Genomic DNA, 20,375 nt, shown 5'->3' on the forward strand with positions numbered 1-20,375 from the left:
AGTGCTGCTTTAATACAAAATCCTTTGAGGTAAAAAAGAAAAATAGAGAATAATACATATATGTGCACACAGGTAAATATATTTTATTTTTCTTTGCTAGCTTGCACTGCAGTCTTGAAAAAGTGTTAAATGAACATTGCTTGAGGTGGCATCTTCTTTGCATGATGGAAGTTCAGTCTTTCTAGCCACCCTGCCCCAACCCCATCCTCCTTATAAACTAGAAAGAGCTGGGAGCACACAAAAGCCAATACCCCCCTGTAGGTGTTTGCTGCCAGGCAAAATGAAACCCAAACTGTATCTCCCGAGAGTAACTTCCTGTCCCCAGATGGGAAAAAACTCTGCTGATATGAAAACAAATACTTCATTAGCATAGACAAAACAAAAATCATGCAGAATCCATTAAAGCAGCCACAACTAATTAATCTTGTTTGGTTTTGTGTGTTAATTGGACTTCCGTTAAATTCTCTTTGAGAACAGGAGAAATTATGAATTCTATCCTTTTTTAACAAAAATTCTGCTATTCCTATGTTATAGGAAAGATGTTCAGAACATTGAGCAAGTAGAGTTATTTCCTCCCTGAGCTCTTTAAGAAAAAACACATGGAAAAAACAAGCAGAGTATCAGTATTTACTTGTGCTCATGAAGAGATGCTCATACGTCACCCTTTTCAGGTAGGCAAAGAAATTTGTTGAATTCTACCATATATTATTCCAAGACATTTACAGCAGAGTAAAGATAAAACGTAGATTTGCAGAAACTCTTATACTTCCTACAGAATGTTAAGCAGAATTTTCTCCATTTGTAATAAGTAAACTGTGCTAATCACCCCAGTGTAAAATACAAAGAGGTCAACAAGGCATCCTTTCAGCTCACCATTGTTCAAAAGGTATTTGAGTTTCCCTATTAAGTTTTCAAAGGCCAACATCTGCTGATGCTCAGAAATGGTAGATGTGGTGACGAAGGCTGTATGGAGTGTGAAGTGAAAACACAACCATATAGACCATGCAACACACTACTAAGAAACTATAGCACAATCAAACTCCAAAGAGCTATTTCCCATTCATCCCATTTCTGTTATTAATGGCAGGCATATTTCTGAGAACGGTGACATAAACTTGTTCTCTTTCATTTAGTTAATTTTTTTGTTATGAAATATATGTATAAACACAAAGTTTTGAAAATAGCATATCACTATGAATCTGCAGTCATAAAAATAACAGAGGAGACACTAGAGCAGGCAAATGACATTATTAAGATTGAAGGCTTTCATTTGCACAATGTTGTCATTGATGCTGTTTTGCTGTTTAAAGCAGAAAACAGATGCTGTGACATTTAGCCGCTAACACTGCTCTCACTTGCAAGGGAGATAGTTTTGATGGCATTTAACTTGGCTGTCTAGAGCTTAACAAATCAGTGCTATTCATGAGCTTAAGTAATCTGAGTTGATTATAAATTGATAGTCCTGATCCTGCATCATAAGAAGTGAGACAGTTTTACCCAAATTATTAAAAACTTTTCAGTTGGATATCGGGTATGGCAAATTGCATTTAACAACTGTGATATTGTATAACTGTGATAGTCCTGCATTATGCAAGTTGTGCCTAAAGTATCAGCAAAGCTGAGGCTGTGGGGAATATTCTTTCTGTGAGCCACGGCAGGATCCCATTTTTCCCTCCCTGCTTTATTGGCAATTAACTAACGTGCCATGACTGTGTGCCCTCCTCAGTTGTGGAGCCCAGCTGAGGCTCACAGCTGAGCTGCTGTGCACTTGGTCTCTTCACGTGTTTTCTTTAAGTAAACATCTATTTTATTGATATAGTAGTTCTTTACAAAACAGTGTCATGATTTTGTTCTAGCTTAAGAGTAGTATTTTGGTCCTTTCATTGCATACAGGAAAGCATTTTTCTGTGAAGGAACACAGTTTAATTTATTTTGTGGAGTAAAGCCGAGTTCAAAGCCCGCTAGAGTTAATGCAGATTCCAGCAGATACGCTGCATTTGCTAATGTACTTCATAGAAACGAAAGCTATTCCATTTGTAAACTTTTCCATTTGCTCTTTGAATTTATACACACGTATACATACATGAAAATTATTGGTCCTATACTTCTGTTATTAGCAAATACTTTTTTTCAAGATGCTCAACAAATATTTTCTTTGCAACAGTCTTAATTCTTTGTGTCACATTCAGTTTTATAGGACTCAGTGCTCATCTGCTGATAAGAATCGATCAGAAAATCTGGGGCTGAATGCAGATGTAAGGAGTGACATTCTCTCCAACCACGTAATAACAGTTACATGTTAATGCCAGAGAGGAAGGCCAATACACAGCCCCTGCACCACAGGGCATGCTGTCAGAGGAACATTATCTACATCAGAAAGGGATGTTGGGAAATCAGATCCATGAAGCTGAATGACAGTGCAAAACAATACTGGTTTTATTACTTACTACCAATACTGGAAATACTGGGTATACCTGTAGAGAAAGAAAACACAAAGAAATATAGTTAGCTGTTTGCTGTAGTTGGCTGAGCTATTACATCTAAGATTCTGAAAACATTTTCAGAATACTTTATCAATACATAGTTAAACTCAAGCATCTGCCATTACATGCCCAGTCCTTTATAAATGCAGAGTCTTTAGATTTTTCAGTATGGGGCTGCAGAGACCACTAAAATGCATTGACAGATGGGCTCTATACCAGCTCTCTGAACTTCATGAATTTGTTCAGAACAGTTTTGTATTTCAACTAATCAGCCATTAGGTTTAATGCTCTAGATAAAAATATCAGTCATGCATGTATTATGCAGATCTAGGAGAGTAATTTAACCAAGGGATAGATGCATTGCTAACTGCTTTGGCCAGCTGCTTAAATCAGCTGGTACCTTCTGTTGCATTAATTGTATATAGCTATTTTTCCCTCTTTTACCTGACAGTTATCTAAATTAAGCTATGTAAAAGAAATGTAATTGAGTGGAACAATCTAATGCAGTAGGTTGGCCTTATTGATTAAGCCTCTCATTGATTTATTTTTTTTTTTTTCCTGTGTTCATTTCAATTCCTAAACTGAATTAATGCAAGGAAACCATTCCAGAGGCAGGTGAGATTTACCATAAGTGGTGGGGCTGTAGAGGAGTAAAACTCCTTTACTGGATAAGCAATGTGGGATCTCATGTTGTATAATGCAATCCCAAGAACTAGCTTCTTGTCAGGTCTGCTCTGAAACCTAGGCTTTGTGTGTAGCACAAAACCATGGATATGAAATCTTTCCTGAAATGCTATTTTCTTAAGATAAATTCTATTGTAGGTTAACTTAGGTTAGTCAGAAACTGCAGATCAGCATTGAAATCCTGGATATTTGCATCCTCTTCCTTAAATACCGTTTGCCTTTTTAAAGTTTTATTGACTTTTGTGGCGTGCATTTTGTTGCAGGAATCTGTCTGTTTCTCCATTAAACATCTGCTACACTTCTTCAACATCTATCTTGAAGTTCTCCCTTACTCAGAGATGGCATGGACCTCACTCTACAATTAAGTAAACTGGAATGAAGGAGTATCTTGAGAATAAGTGATATTCAATGTAAGCAAGGTTGCAGAGTCAAGCTGGGAACACTCCTAACTTGTGGCATGGCTAAGACAATGCTAAGTAACAGAATTTGCAGAATTGGGACCAAACCCAGATTTGTTACATTTCACCACATCAGTCCTGGGCCACATGTCAGAATTGCAGCTCTCTGGTTTCATATCCTGTGGCACCTGTGGCCTGACAGAGCACCTTAGACAGCACCTGCTGCTCACTCGAGCCCACACTCAGATGTTTGCAAACTTAATTATTTCTACTTCTGCTGAGATGAACATGTATTTTCTGAAATTTTAGCACCATGAGCTATCAAAAGCTAAATGCAAATATCATCATAATCGAACAGTCATAGTTCTAATAGTAACAAAAAGTGCTTTTTTTAGTTAGGATAATTAAAGAAAACTTCTATCCCCTTGTTTTAAATGTCAAAAACACAATCAATTTTCAAATAATTTTCCCTGAAGTTTCAATAGGAGCTTGCTTAATTTTTTGCAAGTCATTGTAGCTGGTTTAAATTAGCAGAATTAGTTTTCCTTTATACACTCATGGAACCTACACAAATATTAGATAAAAGACAAAAACTGTTCTCGCACTCACACTTGCACTGTGAAATGGTATTTGTATTTCCTCTAGGTATACTCCCCCGCCTCAAACCTGTCTCCTACACACACATACAAATATCCTTTCCTTTCTCTCCTGAACAGATTGTAGCAAAAGAAGAGGTTTTCCTGCAAGTCTGCTCTCCTCATATTATCGTACTTCAAAATTTTCAATGCATTCACAGTGATAAATGCTTCCTGGGCAGAGAATAATGAACACAAGATGCCTGCTAGCCTGAGGGCTTTGTATTAACCTTGCAAAAATATCTTCAGGTTCTGTTTCAAAAGCTGTTTTGCTATTTCTGTACAGAGTTTCTTAGTTAGTGTGGTCTTCTGTAACCAGACTGATTTTTGTACTACCAGGTATCCCTGTGTGGGGTGACTGGCCTTGATAGTGCACTACTTTATGCCCTTCTTACTAAAGAGAGTGAGAATGACACTTCTGAGTTTGTCTGGAAAGGAGCTGGTTATGTAGGGCCATGAAGCAGGATCTATTAACACACTGTGAAAACCACACATATGATGGGGAAATTATTCTTAGAAGGAGTGTTTGTGGGAGATCTGGAGTTACATATTGAGGCTAGCTCTTGAATTCAGCTGAGCTGTATTTGGTGCAAGTCCTTAGGTAACGAGGCACAGGAGGTATGATTCTGCTCTCCTTCTCTGTCAGTGTGGAGGCAGGCAAGGGCCTGAGCTCACGGCTCTGCGTGTGCCACTGCTGCTGGGGGCCCCCACAGGCTGCGGGGTCATCCCCCCACTGCTGGGGACTCCCACAGGCTGCGGGGTCATCCCCCCACTGCTGGGGGCCCCCACAGGCTGCGGGGTCATCCCCCCACTGCTGGGGACGACCACAGGCTGCGGGGTCATCCCCCCACTGCTGGCCCTTGGCATGAAGCTGGTCTGTTACATGGCATGGGTTGTTTCCAGTCAGGTTTGTACTGAAATTTGTGAGTACTTTGCAGCAGTGAAGTGATGGGGACAGGTTAGAGAGATGAAGGATCAGGCCCATTACCTCCTTTTATGGGCAATTTTATTGAGCAAGGTATAAAGAGTAAATATCCCCCAAAAAATCCCAAAGGGATTGAATTTACATATATTCAGTTGTTAAACCAAAGCAATGTTCAGCCTAAATTATCTTCCAGTTGAAATCACTGGGATGGTTACTAATGGTAATAGATTTATAGAGAGGGGACATCAAGTAAAGCATACAAAGAAAGTTCAGAGGTAGGTACTGCCCCTGAGATGGCAAACATTGCAGGAGAAAGTCACTAATACTATTTATTATTTTTGACTTGACTTGAGGGTGGTGGTTTGGTATATTACATGTTCACTGTAAGTGCATCTAAATATATAAGCATTACTTGAGAGGAAAAAAATCTGCTGTTTTCCTTTCATATGATCTTCTGCATCTGCCCTGTAATTTTCTCATTTCCCCTGCTTCCAGAAATGGGTTGCTTTAGCTCTTAGCCACCATCGAGCTGGCTATTGAGATGGAAGAAAAAAGCAAATAAGATGCTAGCAAAGAAAGCAAGTTTTTGATTTTGTCTATAGTTTGTGTCAGTGTGAAATCCTTAACATAAAGGAAATGGATCAAGCTTTCGGTGAGAAGGACCACACTGCTGCTTCTCAGGGCAGGTCATACCCTGCAGACCCTCTTAGCACCTCCATTGTCAATGCCCTCATGTGCTTCTGCAGGACTCTTAAACAGGAACAAAACACAGAATTTTTCATAGCAGAGTCAGAGCAGGGATGTTAATGCCTCATCTGCTAGGATATCTGTCCTGCAGCATGACAGCACTCCCGGCAGTGAGTTTTTCTTCACTTTGCAGCTCTTCCATTGAGGCATGATTGCAATATCAGATGCTCAGCATCAATTTCAGAACTTCTGAATTCTGTAGCAATTTAAAGCCCTGAGAAGCTCGATGATACTGGTGTCTTGTAATCCCTCAAAGGGACTGATCATTATGATCATAGGAGTAAACTTTTCATGTATTGTTAAACCTGTATTCAGACAAAGGACTACACACAGTGAAAGAAAATTCTTTGGAAATTTCATGTGTTTCATTGCAAGAGCCCCAGAACTCCTGCTACCATTAATTTTGCAGCTGTTTCTCTGTAAAGATTGAAAATTTTTCAATTCATAGAAAAAGAACTGCTTTGATGAAGCTTGTTATCCCTCACCTCTGCTTTCCCAAGCAGTATCACCAGAAATAAATGGGACAGAGGAAATGTTGTTTTATTGGGTAACATCTTTTAAAATTTGGACTTTTTTGTGTTATATTTTAGTGAGTCCAAACCAGTATTGAAAACTAACTCTGTCTAGAAAACACCCTGTGAGATCAGAGGATTTTTTTTTTTCATGTAATTGTAACTTACTGATAGAATATTAGAAACTTCGAAAAGCCTGAAACTCAGACCATTTTTAGCACTTTGAATATCTTAAAACAGACACTTTGGTTTCCCATGCTGCTGCTGCTTAAGGACCAGAAGTCTCTTTCATTTCACCTCTTCACTGTATATGGCAAAAATAGAGTTGTTTGAAACCAGTGACGTATGGAAGCAATTCATTTCCCAGCAACAGATGTCACCATAGCCAGCACAAACAGCCAGCTCAGCAGGATCATGCAAGAGGGTAGAGTGCTGAAGGATAATTTTTCAAGGCCTATTTAAAAAAAATACAGAATATTATTTATAGTGCATTGTTTTTAGGTAGGTACCTGCAACGTTTCACTGGCTACTGCACTGGGTACCCACTTGAAGGAAAATGAGTTTATCGCTTGCAGATTTTTGCAGTTTTTCCTGACACTCCTGTTTACCTGAATGCTCTTGATACACTGCAGTTTTGCCCTCACCACTAGGTTTCCCAGCCTTTTGTGTGACATGTTCCTGTGGCTTTATACCTCCTGTAAGCTTCATGGGCTAAGATTAATATGTAATATAAAATAGGAGCAATATGAAGCTTTGCTGTTTTGTAACTTGTTATTGATTCATATTTTCCTTTTTCTGTTTGAAATACATTGCCAAAAGCATCAAGGAGCAATATTTTATAACTTTAACATAAGTGTCCCATTCCTTCAAATTGAGTCACGAAGAAGGCACTGGAAAACTCCTTCCAGTTGCTTGGGAGAATGGGCCCTTAGAAAATGGGGCACTCTCTGCTTTATGAGTCTGCTTTGACTGGAAAGCAGGATGTGTGAGCCTTTCAGTTAGAGGGATGCTCGTTCCTTGGATTCCTGACAAGAAAGCACAACTTCCTGGCCAACTTAATTTATGCTGGTCCTTCAAGATAGTTTTGTGTCAGCAATATTTATGGGAAAAACTGAACATTGATGAGATTAACCAGTGCAGTTCTGGAGGTGCCATAAGTTTTGCCAGAAACTGTTTCTGTGGCAGCTGGTCTGCATGGATGCCTTGTAAGTCTTTTCCCATGGTGGGAGGTTTAAGGCTGTGCTTCTGGGACAGAAGCTGTATGATGGGAGGGGGACCCACTACAGGAGAAATTCAGTAAACTGACTGAGACTGGCTGCCTGACTCTTGACTGAAAAGAACCACCAATGTTTCCCATGTTCTGGTCAAGTCTTTGTTTCATGTTGAACTATGAATTAGGAAAGTCCTGTAACAGCTGGGAGGGGGTTTTGCTGAGTGTCAGGCATACTTGATACAGGTTATTGGTTGTGCAGGGACTGACACAAAGTGAGCAGGCTTTGATCCATGGCAGCTCAGTGCAGTCTGAGACAGCTCTGTCTGATGGAACAAAGAACATAAGTGCTAAAGATGATCTAAACAATGGGAGGAAGAAAAGGGTTAGTGTTGTCAGACACATACAACTGCTGAGGAGAAAAGCTATCCTGTAATACGAAGTAGAGAGAAATTCAATAAGTTCACTTTGTGTGTCAAAGCATATTGCAGAAAAAACTATCTACAGAATGTGGCAGCACAAGGGAATGAATGTAATCACAAAATAGTCAATAAGATAGAGTGGAAATATAAAATAAATGCTGTGTGGAGACAAATGGAGAAATATTGTTAGTGCCAGTAAACAACAGAGTACTTGCTGTCTTTCACAGGCAAAGCATGGAAAAATGTTTTGCATTCTCCTGAAAAACTCATGATGACTTAAAATGAGAAGGATAAAGAAAACAGCTTTGTATCAGGATTTCCGCTGTGACTACAGAATAATCTGGAATGGTCTTCTGTTTAACGAGCTGTAGCTTGAAAAGGTATGGTGGAGTCTTATTGGCCACAAAAAATGGCAGAAACAGAGCAATGGAAATAACAGAAGTTCCAGCTGGGAAAGATTTGGAAACAGCTGTTGAATCTGAACAAATTTCACAAATTCAGAGAATCTCAAGAAAGAGTATCTTTTCATTTTGTGAAAAGAAGAAAAAAAAATCCGAGAGTTTCATTTATACTGCTATTTTTAGCTGTATCTTATTTAAGCATAGTCATGTAAACTTCAAATATATTTAAATTTTAAAATAATTTTGTCTTAGATAAAAAAGATGGCCTTTGAAAATTGGAGGAAGGAGAAGTATCAAAGGGACACTGTATTACTGGATTATACAAAGTGCCCCCAGGGAACTGAAGTAATAAATGAAGGGAAGTTGCTTCTATCAGCATATTCGGAATTATTTCAGAATCCACACCTGACCAGGGAGACTGTAACACCATGGTTGCATTGCTGACTACACAATGGAGATGGTGACATAAAGGCAACAAGGTAAGTGAAATTACATTGGCTGTGCCGAGAGTTTACCCAATAATGCATAACTTCATATGCTCCAACACATGCAGCCATAAATCAGGAAGTGACAAAAGAAATGAAGCTTTTACATCCCATAAATGATTGCTGCTTGTAGCAAGGAGTCAGACAACCCACAAGAAGAGAAGCTGATTTAATTCTGAAGCAGTGCATAGAACATAATTCAAGAAGTAGTTATCAGAGAACCACTTCTGGACTGAAACTCAACATGCTTGTTGAAAAGGAAAAGGATACAAAAAAAAAATCCACTGCAGTAATATTTAACTTTGAAAGAGCGAGGAAATGAAAATGAGGAAGTTTGATAAAAGAAAAGTGAAAAGAACTCTAAAAAGATATGCAGGAAAACAGCATGGAAGCAGGCTGGAGACAAGTGTATGAGAGGCTCAGAATAATCATACATAACTCATCTCTTTTTTTTTAACTTGTAAAAGTTAACTCTCTTATAAGCTCTTATAAGCCATATATAAAAAAAAATCCAAACCAACACAAAATTGAAAACAACAGAATGTAATGATTTTGGAAAGATACCCTTCAGAAGTGTAAGTCTTCTCAATGGAGGAGATATAGGGAAAAAAGCAAAAAATCTGTCAATTTATATATAAACCACAGTATTTTGAGAATCAACTCCCTATGGACATAAAAGTTAGTCATTATCTTTTGTTAAAAGAATCACACTAGAAGCAGGAGGCCCAGAGAGAGAACTGGGAAGATAGGCAATTGAGGTATAATGGTAAAATAAGGTAACACTATGACTAATTAATAATTAATTTAATATTGAGTAGTAAGTTAATTGTTTTCACTGATGTTCGCAACAAAGATTCTCACATGCTGAGGAATTTTCTCAAAGTCTGTTAGCATCTGAAGTAAAGGGTATTGAACAAGAATTGCCATGAGGAGATGTTGCCCCAGGAAATGTTTTAAAGGAACTCAAATACGATATTTCTGAACTAACTATTACAGCATATAACCTGTCATTTAAGTCAGCCTTGAGGCCAGAAGAAATGTTTTAACTGTGGTACAGTCTTAAAAAAGGACTCAAGGACTGATCCATAGGGTAACAAAATACAAAACAGACACATTTTTATGTTATTTTAAAAGAGCCATGTTGTTGTCATGTTTAGAATATCGTGTGTAGTTTTAGCCTTACCAAATAAAAAAGTGACATCATAGAACCAGAAGAGAACAAGAGAGCACAGATGACCAGAGATGAACAAGAGAGCACAGATGACCAGAGATGTGGCATGGTTTACGATAAGATGAAATAGATCAGGATTTGTCATTTAAAAAGGAGTGGAGGAGTGGGGAAGGTCAAGTCTATGTAATGATAAGTGGTGTAACAGATGTAAACAGAAGAGCATTATTCTTCCTTTCTTATCTAAGGAGGTACTGGCTTAGCCATAGAAAAACATTTAAGGCAAGCAAAATAAAATACCTTTCACTCATTCTCACTAAAATATGAAATGTATTGCCATAAGGTATCACTGAGTTCAAGCTTATGTCAGCTGGGTGTCTCTCTCTGTTCGGCAGCAAGCAACCCCTGTGGTGCAGCTCAGATAGCCAGTTTATTCATGGTAACTGAGAAGGTGAAGAAGAAATCCTTCATGCTTTTTCCTGTTTGCCATCAATTCCTGCTGCCAATCACTGCTGAAGTCAGGATTTGAGAGGGTAAGTGGAGTATTCATCAGCTCAAACAAGGTTATGTTTTCATTATGCTATCATCATCATCAACCCCAGAAATGACTACCTATTATTTGCAAAACGTTTTGATTTTTGATGGAACTGTATATTTGCTAAAACTCACTAATGTTCTAACATAAAGTTGTTTTAACAAGCCTCAGACACTCTTTCAGTAGGTGCTAATTCCACAGTTCTGTCTGGTGTGTGCTCAACTGACTGGGAATGAGGTAAATGACACAGCAAGCTGCATTTAGCTAAAATCAACCTGGTAAATCTCACCATATTTCCCAAACATAGCTTTAAAGTATTAATTCTCTGAGTCACATTCACTTTTTATAACAGGAAAAAAAGTGAACACTCTTACAAAATGTTTTTCCTTGCCTTTTGGAAGTTCATTTTTTTCTGCTCAGTAAGAATTTTATCATAACTTCATGCCCCCACACTTCATGGTTTGTTACTTGGTCTATTACTCTCACATTTTACTTGATAAGGTCCTGCTTCCTGTGATCTTAATTTCTGAGTTTTGATTCTTCACAGCTGCTGCTTTGAAGTCTTAGATAACATTCTGAGCATTGCGCACTGCTCCTGGTTTTAAACTTTTCATTCAGCTGCATACACAGCTCTGTTTCTCTCAAATAGCTTTTTCAATAAACTGTTATATCTAATATTCTAAAATGAATGTTTTGCTTTTAATCAGGGCAAAACTGTGGACTCTTTTCTTAAAATAAGCTAGTAACTTCTGTCGAAAGGTTTATCCTCATTTTCAGTCCTTTCTTCAAAGGAATTTAAGTCCGTTACTCAGTTCAGGAGGATTCTGAATCACTGTGTATTTCATATATTGCATGAACGGGAGGACTGATGTTCATACTTGTCTTTGTGCACTCTCTTTCACCACCATGTTTTATTTTGATCCAATCCTGTCCAGGACCAGGAAATGCAGCTGTCAGTAACTTCTTCCTTTGGATAATATGGAAGTGTGCTGGAATAGTACATATGTGTGTTGTGGAGTGGCTGTTAGCTGGAATCAAGCAGATATAAAACCTCAGGTTTTGCCCTTGCTTTCTCTCTTCAACACTTGATCTGCAAGAGTACATATGAATCTGGACTGCAGGTGAACATCAGGTAAATGTGTCCCAACCTTTAGATCTTTAGTTATTAATATGAAAAATTTGGCCTTAATTTTCTTTTTTTCACTTTTTTTAAATGGATAAAAAAATGAGCAAGGACCTCATCTCACACACTGAGGTGAGAGTGTTGCCAATCTCAAGACAATAAGGATGTATGAATGGAGAGCTGAGGGCACTGTGGCTGGAGCAGTACTGCAGTTATTCACATTGCTTTCTCTCACTTGTGTGTGTTTTTTATGTGAAGAGTCCTAATCTTTTCACTCCTTAGCCCTTTCTGTGCAGTGTGCAGGGATGTGTCTATGGATATAAACATGTGGTTCTCCTGGAAGTTATTTACAACCATGTGAGAGGAACAGATGAGGTATACTTACAATTAGCACTTACAAATTGACACCTTGTCTAATTATACACGCCAAGTGATAAAGGAATGACAAACCTCTGCAAGCATTAATCTTCCTTCAGAGTCATGATATGGGGCAGAATTGTAATAACGAAATATCCTTATTATACAAAACTACTTACAGATATTAGCTGTGCCCTTAGGTATAGGCAGATAAGAACCTGGGCTCCACGGTCGGCCCTGGTAATTCTTCTTGCATTTTCCACAGTCTGGGCCCGTTGTGTTATGCTCACATTCACAAAGTAGTCTTTTGTTTTCTTCTTTACAGCCAGTAGCGTGAAGGTTGCACTTACACCTAATTTTAAAAGGCAAAAATAAAACAAAGTGGGATATTTAGAGGTGAGGTGAGTTTAAGCTCAAGTTTTAGAAAAGCGTGTCCTATGGCAACCACTCGATTTATGTGTTGTGCCTGCAGTATTGTTCTACCATGAAAGCATGACATGACAACACATCACTGCAAAGAGCAAATTGCAGGATCTTCGGCTCACACAGGTCTAAAAGCAGAAATGTCACCAAGACTCCAAGATGCTGAATCTTTTCTTGTGTTCACTAATGCAGCTCCACTGAGAGCAACTAAATGATTAATAATTTTTACTATAGACAGGTCTATAATCTTTCAAAAATTCAAGAGTTACTATTCTCAGGAATAAAACAAGTCCTCTGCTTATGTCCTTACGGAATCTGATCCAAATTAAGGTCCAAATTGGGCCCTGGGAGCCTGAGAAAACAGACTTCATTTAAATATCCTCTGTAATGCCACACTTCAGTAGCAGGAAAGCTCACTATAATGGTGTCTTGCCGTTCTTGTTCAGCAAGTACTGTCTTGTTCAGAAAGGAAATTTCTTTTCCTGCTTTAATTCAATATAGCTGTAGTAGCTGAAGGTCAGACAAAATATTTTAGTAGGCACATTTAATTTTACTTGGGAAAGAAACCTAATTGAGCCTTGTGACAAAATCATTAGATAAACCAGATTCTGCATCTGGTCTTAGAACAATTGTATTTTCCTTGAATTTCCGTCTTTTCCTGAAACTAGGACACTTACAGAATGGGAAGTGAGTTTCATGAACCGTAAGGTATTTTCACCTCTTTCCATCCCTTTCCAACAGATGTCAAAACCAGCTAAAGTCTATTCCTGTTTGGGGCTGGAGAGAAAACCAGTATTTAACGACCTTTCCTGTTTGTTTTCCTAATGACTGTACATCTAGTTATTTACAGGGTTCTCATGTGGGCATTTGTCACCTGTTCCATGCAGTGACCAATAATTAGAGCAAAACATCACACAGAATGGCCAAGTGCAAATTAACAGCTGTCAAGCTGACTTCCATTTGGAAGGAATATGACCTGAAGCAATTGGCCACATACATATATATCCCCAGGGTAAAAGAAGCTTGCAGTTGTCATAAGTAGCTGTTGGAGAAAACCCACAAGAATATGTAATACAGTAGATGGTGGAGCATTCTCCTCAGTGCTAGGAATTGCTGTTATTTGAGCAATGCTCATTCTAAAGAGAAACAGGTTCAACACCTTTGAAATTGAAATTACCAAAATGTATTCAATATGCTGGACAAGAGAAAGAGAGTAATTTTTACACAATTTCCAAAATATCAGTGCTTGAAGAGTAAATCAATTGTGAATTTTCAGTGACTAGCCACTGCAGAATGGAAGATGCCTGTCTGAGCATCAGTGGATGACATCTGCCTATTCACTAGACATTGAACATTTTGGTAAAGGGTACACTATTAGAAAAAGCCATGGCTTGTTTTACTGTCTACAGGAATATGAAACTGGAAGACTCCAAACAGGAGACGTATACAGTAAGAACAAGACTAAAAAATAGAGGAGAAAAGCAGGAGAGACTGTCGAGTAACTAGAACAAATTAGAGAGAGGAAGAGACTGGATTTCTGTCAGGAGGAGATTTCTGTTTTATTGTAGGGACTCATCAGTGTCAGAGGCAGCAAACTGATCTAGGCAAGAAGAAAAAAAAGGTTGATTCTGAGGGAAAGCTGTCATACTTAGTGCTCTGACAGGGTGCTGCAGACTTGTCGGGAAATGAGGTGGGGAAGATAAAGGTATGTCCATCTGCTTATTGGTGTAAATATGCACAGATCTTTTAACCTGAAAATAAAGAACAGTTGCGTCACAAAACCTTGTGCAAAATCTCTTTGCACTTCTTAGATGCTGTGCTTGTCGTATGTTCCTGAGGAGAGACTGACCCTTCCTTAGTTTTTCTTGCATGGGTAAAAGTCTTGGGTGGACTCTGGCCTTCTCCATCTCCTCTGCTTCTATGCCTCTTCATACTATATATATATATATGCAAAACATATGCATATATTTATATGTATGGATGCATACATGCACACACAATGCAGTATAATCTCACTATTTCCTTTTACTGCCCACTTTCCCTAATCCCACAGTGTCCCACCTCTTTACAGGCTGTCTCCTCTCTTTCCTTATTCCCCGGGCAAGAGAGCATGGGCAGCACAGCTCTGCTGCCTGTTCTGGTGCCCAGTTTTTTCATTTCTTAGGACAAGATTGGTGCAGAGGAAATGCTTCTCAGCCCAAGGTGCTGCAGCACACCGGGCAGCTGTTCCGGGGTGCACATGGCAGCTCCAGCAATGGGCAGGGTTCTGCACAAGGCATCTTGTGTGACTTCAGCCACCAAGGCCCACCAGACAGAGAATGGGACATCCTGGAGGGCTGTGTTTGGACCAGATACCGGCAGCTTTGCATGAAAACAGCAATGTGCATTTTCTTCTAGAAGTAGCTGGCAACCTCCTGTCAAATTTTAAAACCCTATTAACTGAGATTTAAAACCAACAGCCCCCATATGGGCATTCAGACTAAACACACACAAAATAGACAAAGTAGGGACATTTTAGCCACTTAGCTTCCTAAATGGCAGAATTGCTAAATGGCTTTTCTTGTCCTAAACCAGTAGAATAATCAAAAATTCATTCAATCAATGCCTTTATGGAAATCAACTTATTTATATGCTTTATATGTATTTTTGAAAGCTTTCCTAGCAGAATTACCCAGAATACTGCATCCTGTCTTAAAAGAAAATTCCAAGTAATAATAAAAAACTGAAAAACCCCCCCCCAAACCAAACCCCAAAACCCCTCCACACACAAAAAAAAAAAAAAAAAAAAGCAGTGGGAAGAGACTGTAGCCTTCTAGGAGTATGATTTAAAGAGAATAAGAGAAACAATAAATTTGATCACTGAGAAAAAATAAAGGGCTGATCTAGAGCTTTTCTGGGCAGAGGACAGTCCAAATCTAATGTTAATAACAGCAAAAAAAGAGCCAACAATGGTTAATTTCCAAAGAATCCTCAGAATACTTCAAATTTAGCTGTGTACACTTTCTAAGGAGAAGAAGGTATGGAACAAATGTGGTCATTATATTTTACTACTAGACTAGCTAAAAATTAAGGTTAAAAATATATTTATATTAAAAATGTCAGATTTGACTTACTGAGAGTTAGTTATACTAGGCACAAAAAAAAATTTTTAAAAAAACCCCTAAACCCAAGCCACAAAAGATCAGATAATGTGTGGTAAAACTTTGCCTTCTTAGTGTATAGAGAACAGAAATGTTGGGTTTGGCTCATGATTATCAGTGTTATACAAGTATGAAATAATCTGTAGATAATAAAATCTGAAGAGATTGAACTGAAAGTCTTGTTGATGTCAGAAACTGTATATAAGGAGTAAAAGAGTGGAAGCATAAGTAAAATAAGACATTCAGAAGACTAAACCAGAGGCTCTGATCCTGCATTTTTTTTGTTGAAGCCACTTGACAGATCTTGAAGAGATTGATCATGATTTCCACTGCAAATCAAGGATGTAGCTCAATAGTGAATGTGTGTAAAATGCAGGCAGTGCTAAAACTGCAAGAGAATAAAAAGCATCTGTAGAAAGCAAACTGGAGGGCACCGTGTCTGGGGAAAACCAAGCCAATATCAAAATCTATGGTGTATGTGGAGAGAGAAACAGGGAAATAATATTTCATATGCTTTTATCTTTTTAGGAAGGCTGCACCAGGAATTGGGCAGTCTGTCCCAGGGACCTCATCAGAGTGTACATATGCACAGTCTCAGAGACTTCTGCAAAGAGAAATGCCTGTTGTGCTTGAGGGACAGACTTCTCTGGATGACTGAAAGAGGTAAATGAGCGTAGCGGGGCTGAGACATGACTAGAGTACAATAAAAAGCTGCTTCTATTTGCAGGATAGGCAGTAAGGGAAATAGAAATATTTAGGGTTACAGAAAGAAGGCTATTTTGGTAAAAGTAGCACCCAGATGGACCATGAGAGAAGCACTCTTGCAACGAGATACATTGGATTGTCAGTGGTGTGAAAACAAAGCAGCAGAGTCTGGACCTTAGGAACTTCAGCTGTCAATAAGCTGAGCACCACTGATGGGGGAGCTGACTTGGGCTCCCAGCAGATCACTGTCAAGATGTGCATATCAGCTTCCCACGGAGGATGTCCAAATGGATCTCTTTCTTATGGAAGATTACCTTTCTTTTCTACTCCAGAGGTAAGGAAATATTTTGTTACTGTATATGAATATCCATGGTGATAAATTATTTCTGAAAATCTTAGGTCCCATTTGTAATTTCATTAAACACTTGCTTTGAAGGCTGTTCCTAGCTATTACTGCTTTCAATCTGAGATATTAACAAAAGGTCTAATTACATTTACATACAAAACACATTCAACACAACATTTCCCATAGCCTGTGTTGATGCTTCCGTTAGCAGAATGTGGTTGCTTTGGCTGCTTGTATAAGAATGGAAAAGATCTGAAAACCTAAAAAACTGGTTCCACCTCCTGTGTACCGAGTTCCATATTATCCATAGTTATTCCATGCCTGTCTAGTTTCTTGAAATCCAAAGAAGAAAGTTCAAGTCCTGTACAGGGTATTATGTACACACACCCAGAAATGCAATTACTGGGTAGCAGTGGGTGGGTAGCAGCTGCTGGCACACCAAGTGGGTTTGTCTGTGCAGAGAAGGGATGATAGAGGGAGCTGTAATCAGTACAGAAGGTTTGAGAGCACAGGTTAAGGTCTGGTGAACAGAAGAGGATCTGTGCTGCAGCCTCTGCACTGCACTGGCAAACAGCTTAAGGGCAGAATTTCATGTAAGGACACATCAAATGTTAAGGGCAAAGTGCAGTTCTGAGATACAGTACATGCTCACTGTAAATGGCACTGCTGAGGTCTAATGCTTGTACGACTTTACAGAGAATGACTGAAGTCCATGATTACAAATATCAACAAATCCATGGACAATTAGGTCACGTACGGAGAGATGTGGGCCTTGAAATGGCTTTCTACCTGAAGGGAAAAGCTGTCTGCCATTTATATCTGGTGACAGTTTTTGCAGACTTTTTTTGTTATTGCTCCTGGTGGAGCAGCTCTGTCAGTTCTGAGCTTGTGGAAGTGAATGCCATGGCCCCACACTACTTGTCTGTATTTGGAAACTTCCACCCTGATGTTTCTGCAGCACAGTGAATATCCATCTTTGCAGTTCAGCCTGTGCGGACTCTCCCTGCTAAGCAGCCTGGTTATACCACATGCAAGAACACATTTCCCTCAACGTGCAAATTCAATTTTGAATCACTGGAGATTGATATTGCTGTCCAATGCTATAAACCCTAATTGTGTGGGAGAAAAAATTTGTTTTTCTGACCACTCATCTCTGACAGACTCATTATTTTGTCATAAAGCAATTGAAATGATATTTTTGGCAGTTACATAAGGCCCAGGAGCGCTCTGGCACACTGAAGGAGCAGTGCTGTTGTAGTGGGAAGCCCTGGGTGCACTGTGCTCCTCACAGACTCTATTTACATAGAGACAAGTGACATTAAAATGCTGTAAATATCACTAAGGTAATTGCTAATAGCGTGCTGACGCTCTCGCAGGGGAGTGACAACCAACAGACTGGGGGCACGTGAGGGGATCCTTGATGTTCACGAGATCATTCATGAGAAAGAAAGACAAGAGAAGCTCTTTGATACATTTTTAACGACTAGCCATATGTTCCTCACTTAGATACATCTTTGAATCATTCTAGGTCATCGCCAAAGTTTAGAAGATTAACTTGAAACCAAGTTGGAAGCCTTCTGCACAGACTCTTCACTTTTGCATGCCACGAGTCGGCTCCCTGCTCCCAGGTAAGCAAAGCCTGAACTTGCAGAGGAGTTGGTGTGTTTGCTCTTCACATTACTGCCTACACAACGTAAAATACCATCCCCACACAGTTTTAATTAGGCATTTTAAAACACTGTTGGCAATGCTGGGAGCCTTAGTCAGCTCCCCAGTGCTAGCAACTACTTCCAGCACCTTGTTACAGTTGTCCTACAGGACTTGGCTGCGTTTATGATGACATCAAACGTGTTAAGGCTGTCATCTACATTATGCCTCTCAAGCTTACTAATGACCTTGAGGCAGCTTCACCAGGGAGATTTAGTTTTCTAATGTACTGTAGACAAAGATGAAAATCCCACATTACAAATACATTTGAAGTGATACCTCAGCCAGGAAGGAGGATGAGATACAAGTTGAGAAAGCAACAGTCAAATTATAAACACCTTTAAAATATACCATGAAATCTTTTGAAACTGAATCATTATCTTTCAGGTTTAAAAAACTTTTTTTTTTTACTCTTTATGAGACAAATTTATCATAAGTTGAGAAATTATATATACAGGTAAGTTACAAAACCCTTGCACCATTGAGTGTATGAGGTAAACATCATTACTTAGGTAAGTCTGGTTATTCTTTAATTTTCTCTGACAAGTGAACACGTTTTCATTGAGGCTCATGGTCTCAGAAACACCATGTCTGCTGAATATTATTATTCATTATATTGTAAGATTTTTCCATGTCATGTCAAAACCCCAATGTGTGCTGGTCCTTATCCTAATCTCCTAAACTTAATGGATTTTGCAGGGATAAAACAAGTATAAAGGATACTGTTGTGAAGAAATAAAATGACTGCTGGCCAATTTATTTCTGTGGGGATGCAGCAGACACACTTACATAAAAGTGGCAACGAGATAATTACTGCAATCTTGGCTACCAGTGTTCACTGTAAGGACTACCTGTCTGAAGAAGTTCTGAGCTAAAAGGGTCAAAAACACCTAAGGACAGTTGACAATCAGAAAATGGCATGGATTGCTGCGTGCAAGTAGGTCTGCTGAACACATGTGCCAGCTCACATGAAGCAAAAAAGTAACTTCTATTTTCTATTCATATTTTTTTGAGTCATATGAATATCTCAGGTCCACACTGCTGTATGGAATTGAAATCCAAAGAGGGCACTGCGTCTTTTTCTGGACATTAGGAATAAGACCCCTGTGGTCTGGTGGTAAAATGTAGCCACTGTAGTGTGAGTAATGAAATGAGAGTCCTTTTTTTCATGTGTTTATTTCTGGAAATGCATTTGGTCACCAGTTTTTTCTCCTGTCCTTTTCCCTGAATTTATCTAATACATCATAATCTCTCACTGAAAAAAAAGATTCCTTTGTGGAATAGGGCTACATCAATAATAAGGGATAAACAAATTCAATAATAACAAATATAACTTTGTATAGGCAAATATATTATTCTTTCATTTGCAAAGCAAGGACTAATGTTGGATCAGGTTTTTAAGCTTCTTAAATCTGTAAGTAGCTTTGTGGTTAGAAAAGAAGTTTAACCTGTGCTCAGTAATCCTGCTGCACCTTAGTACCTTAGAATCCAGAGATTTACAGAAGCCTCTTCAACTTTATTCTTTACTGTTTCGTTTTCACTGCAAAATCTGGGAGGAAATTGAATTAGATTCCCACAGGCAGTATGGAAAATTGGGGAAAATAGCTTCTTATTCTCCCTCAGCTGAATATAATGTATCCAGCGGGGAACAGCAAAGCCGAGGCACAGAGAGCAGGTTTGCTTTGCTTTCTCAGTGGCCTACTTCCAAGCACTTTGGAGAGCTTGAAATTAAAAAAGAAAACAAAGTCCAAAAGGGCAGCATAATTCCCTTTCCCACAGTCTCAAGGCTCACAGAAAGCTTGCAGGGCATGGAATTGCCCACTGTTTGCATTAAGCCAACCCAACAATACGAGTACGCAAGTGCTGAATTTAAATATTAATGTGTTTATAAGATTTACTGTGTTCACATGCTAGTAAACATTTATATATACTGTCAAGTAAATGCTGGCCATACAAACAACTACAGGAT

The 20,375-nt window shown here is 38.9% G+C and overlaps 1 protein-coding gene and 2 long non-coding RNA genes across 16 annotated transcripts in view; 2 read left to right on the forward strand and 1 right to left on the reverse strand.

Annotated features, from left to right (window-relative positions):
- Positions 1–20,375, reverse strand: part of NTNG1 (netrin G1) — a 150,974-nt gene that overhangs the window by 44,654 nt on the left and 85,945 nt on the right. For all 14 annotated transcript variants that reach the window (XM_048313398.1, XM_048313402.1, XM_048313403.1 and 11 more), the window contains exons 4-5: positions 12,265–12,437; positions 2,448–2,474 (exon numbers count right to left, since the gene is read on the reverse strand). In XM_048313398.1, coding sequence (XP_048169355.1) covers positions 2,448–2,474; positions 12,265–12,437 — 200 coding nt within the window. The remainder of the gene's footprint in view (positions 1–2,447; positions 2,475–12,264; positions 12,438–20,375) is intronic.
- On the forward strand, positions 4–3,555 carry LOC125330366. Its single transcript, XR_007205479.1, has 3 exons — positions 4–72; positions 535–671; positions 3,431–3,555. It is a non-coding gene; the product is annotated as an uncharacterized LOC125330366 (long non-coding RNA).
- Positions 10,475–16,679, forward strand: LOC125330367. The gene is made up of 3 exons (XR_007205480.1): positions 10,475–10,603; positions 11,541–11,737; positions 16,177–16,679. It is a non-coding gene; the product is annotated as an uncharacterized LOC125330367 (long non-coding RNA).

Source organism: Corvus hawaiiensis, chromosome 9 (genome assembly GCF_020740725.1).
Source record: "Corvus hawaiiensis isolate bCorHaw1 chromosome 9, bCorHaw1.pri.cur, whole genome shotgun sequence".
NCBI lineage: Eukaryota > Metazoa > Chordata > Aves > Passeriformes > Corvidae > Corvus > Corvus hawaiiensis.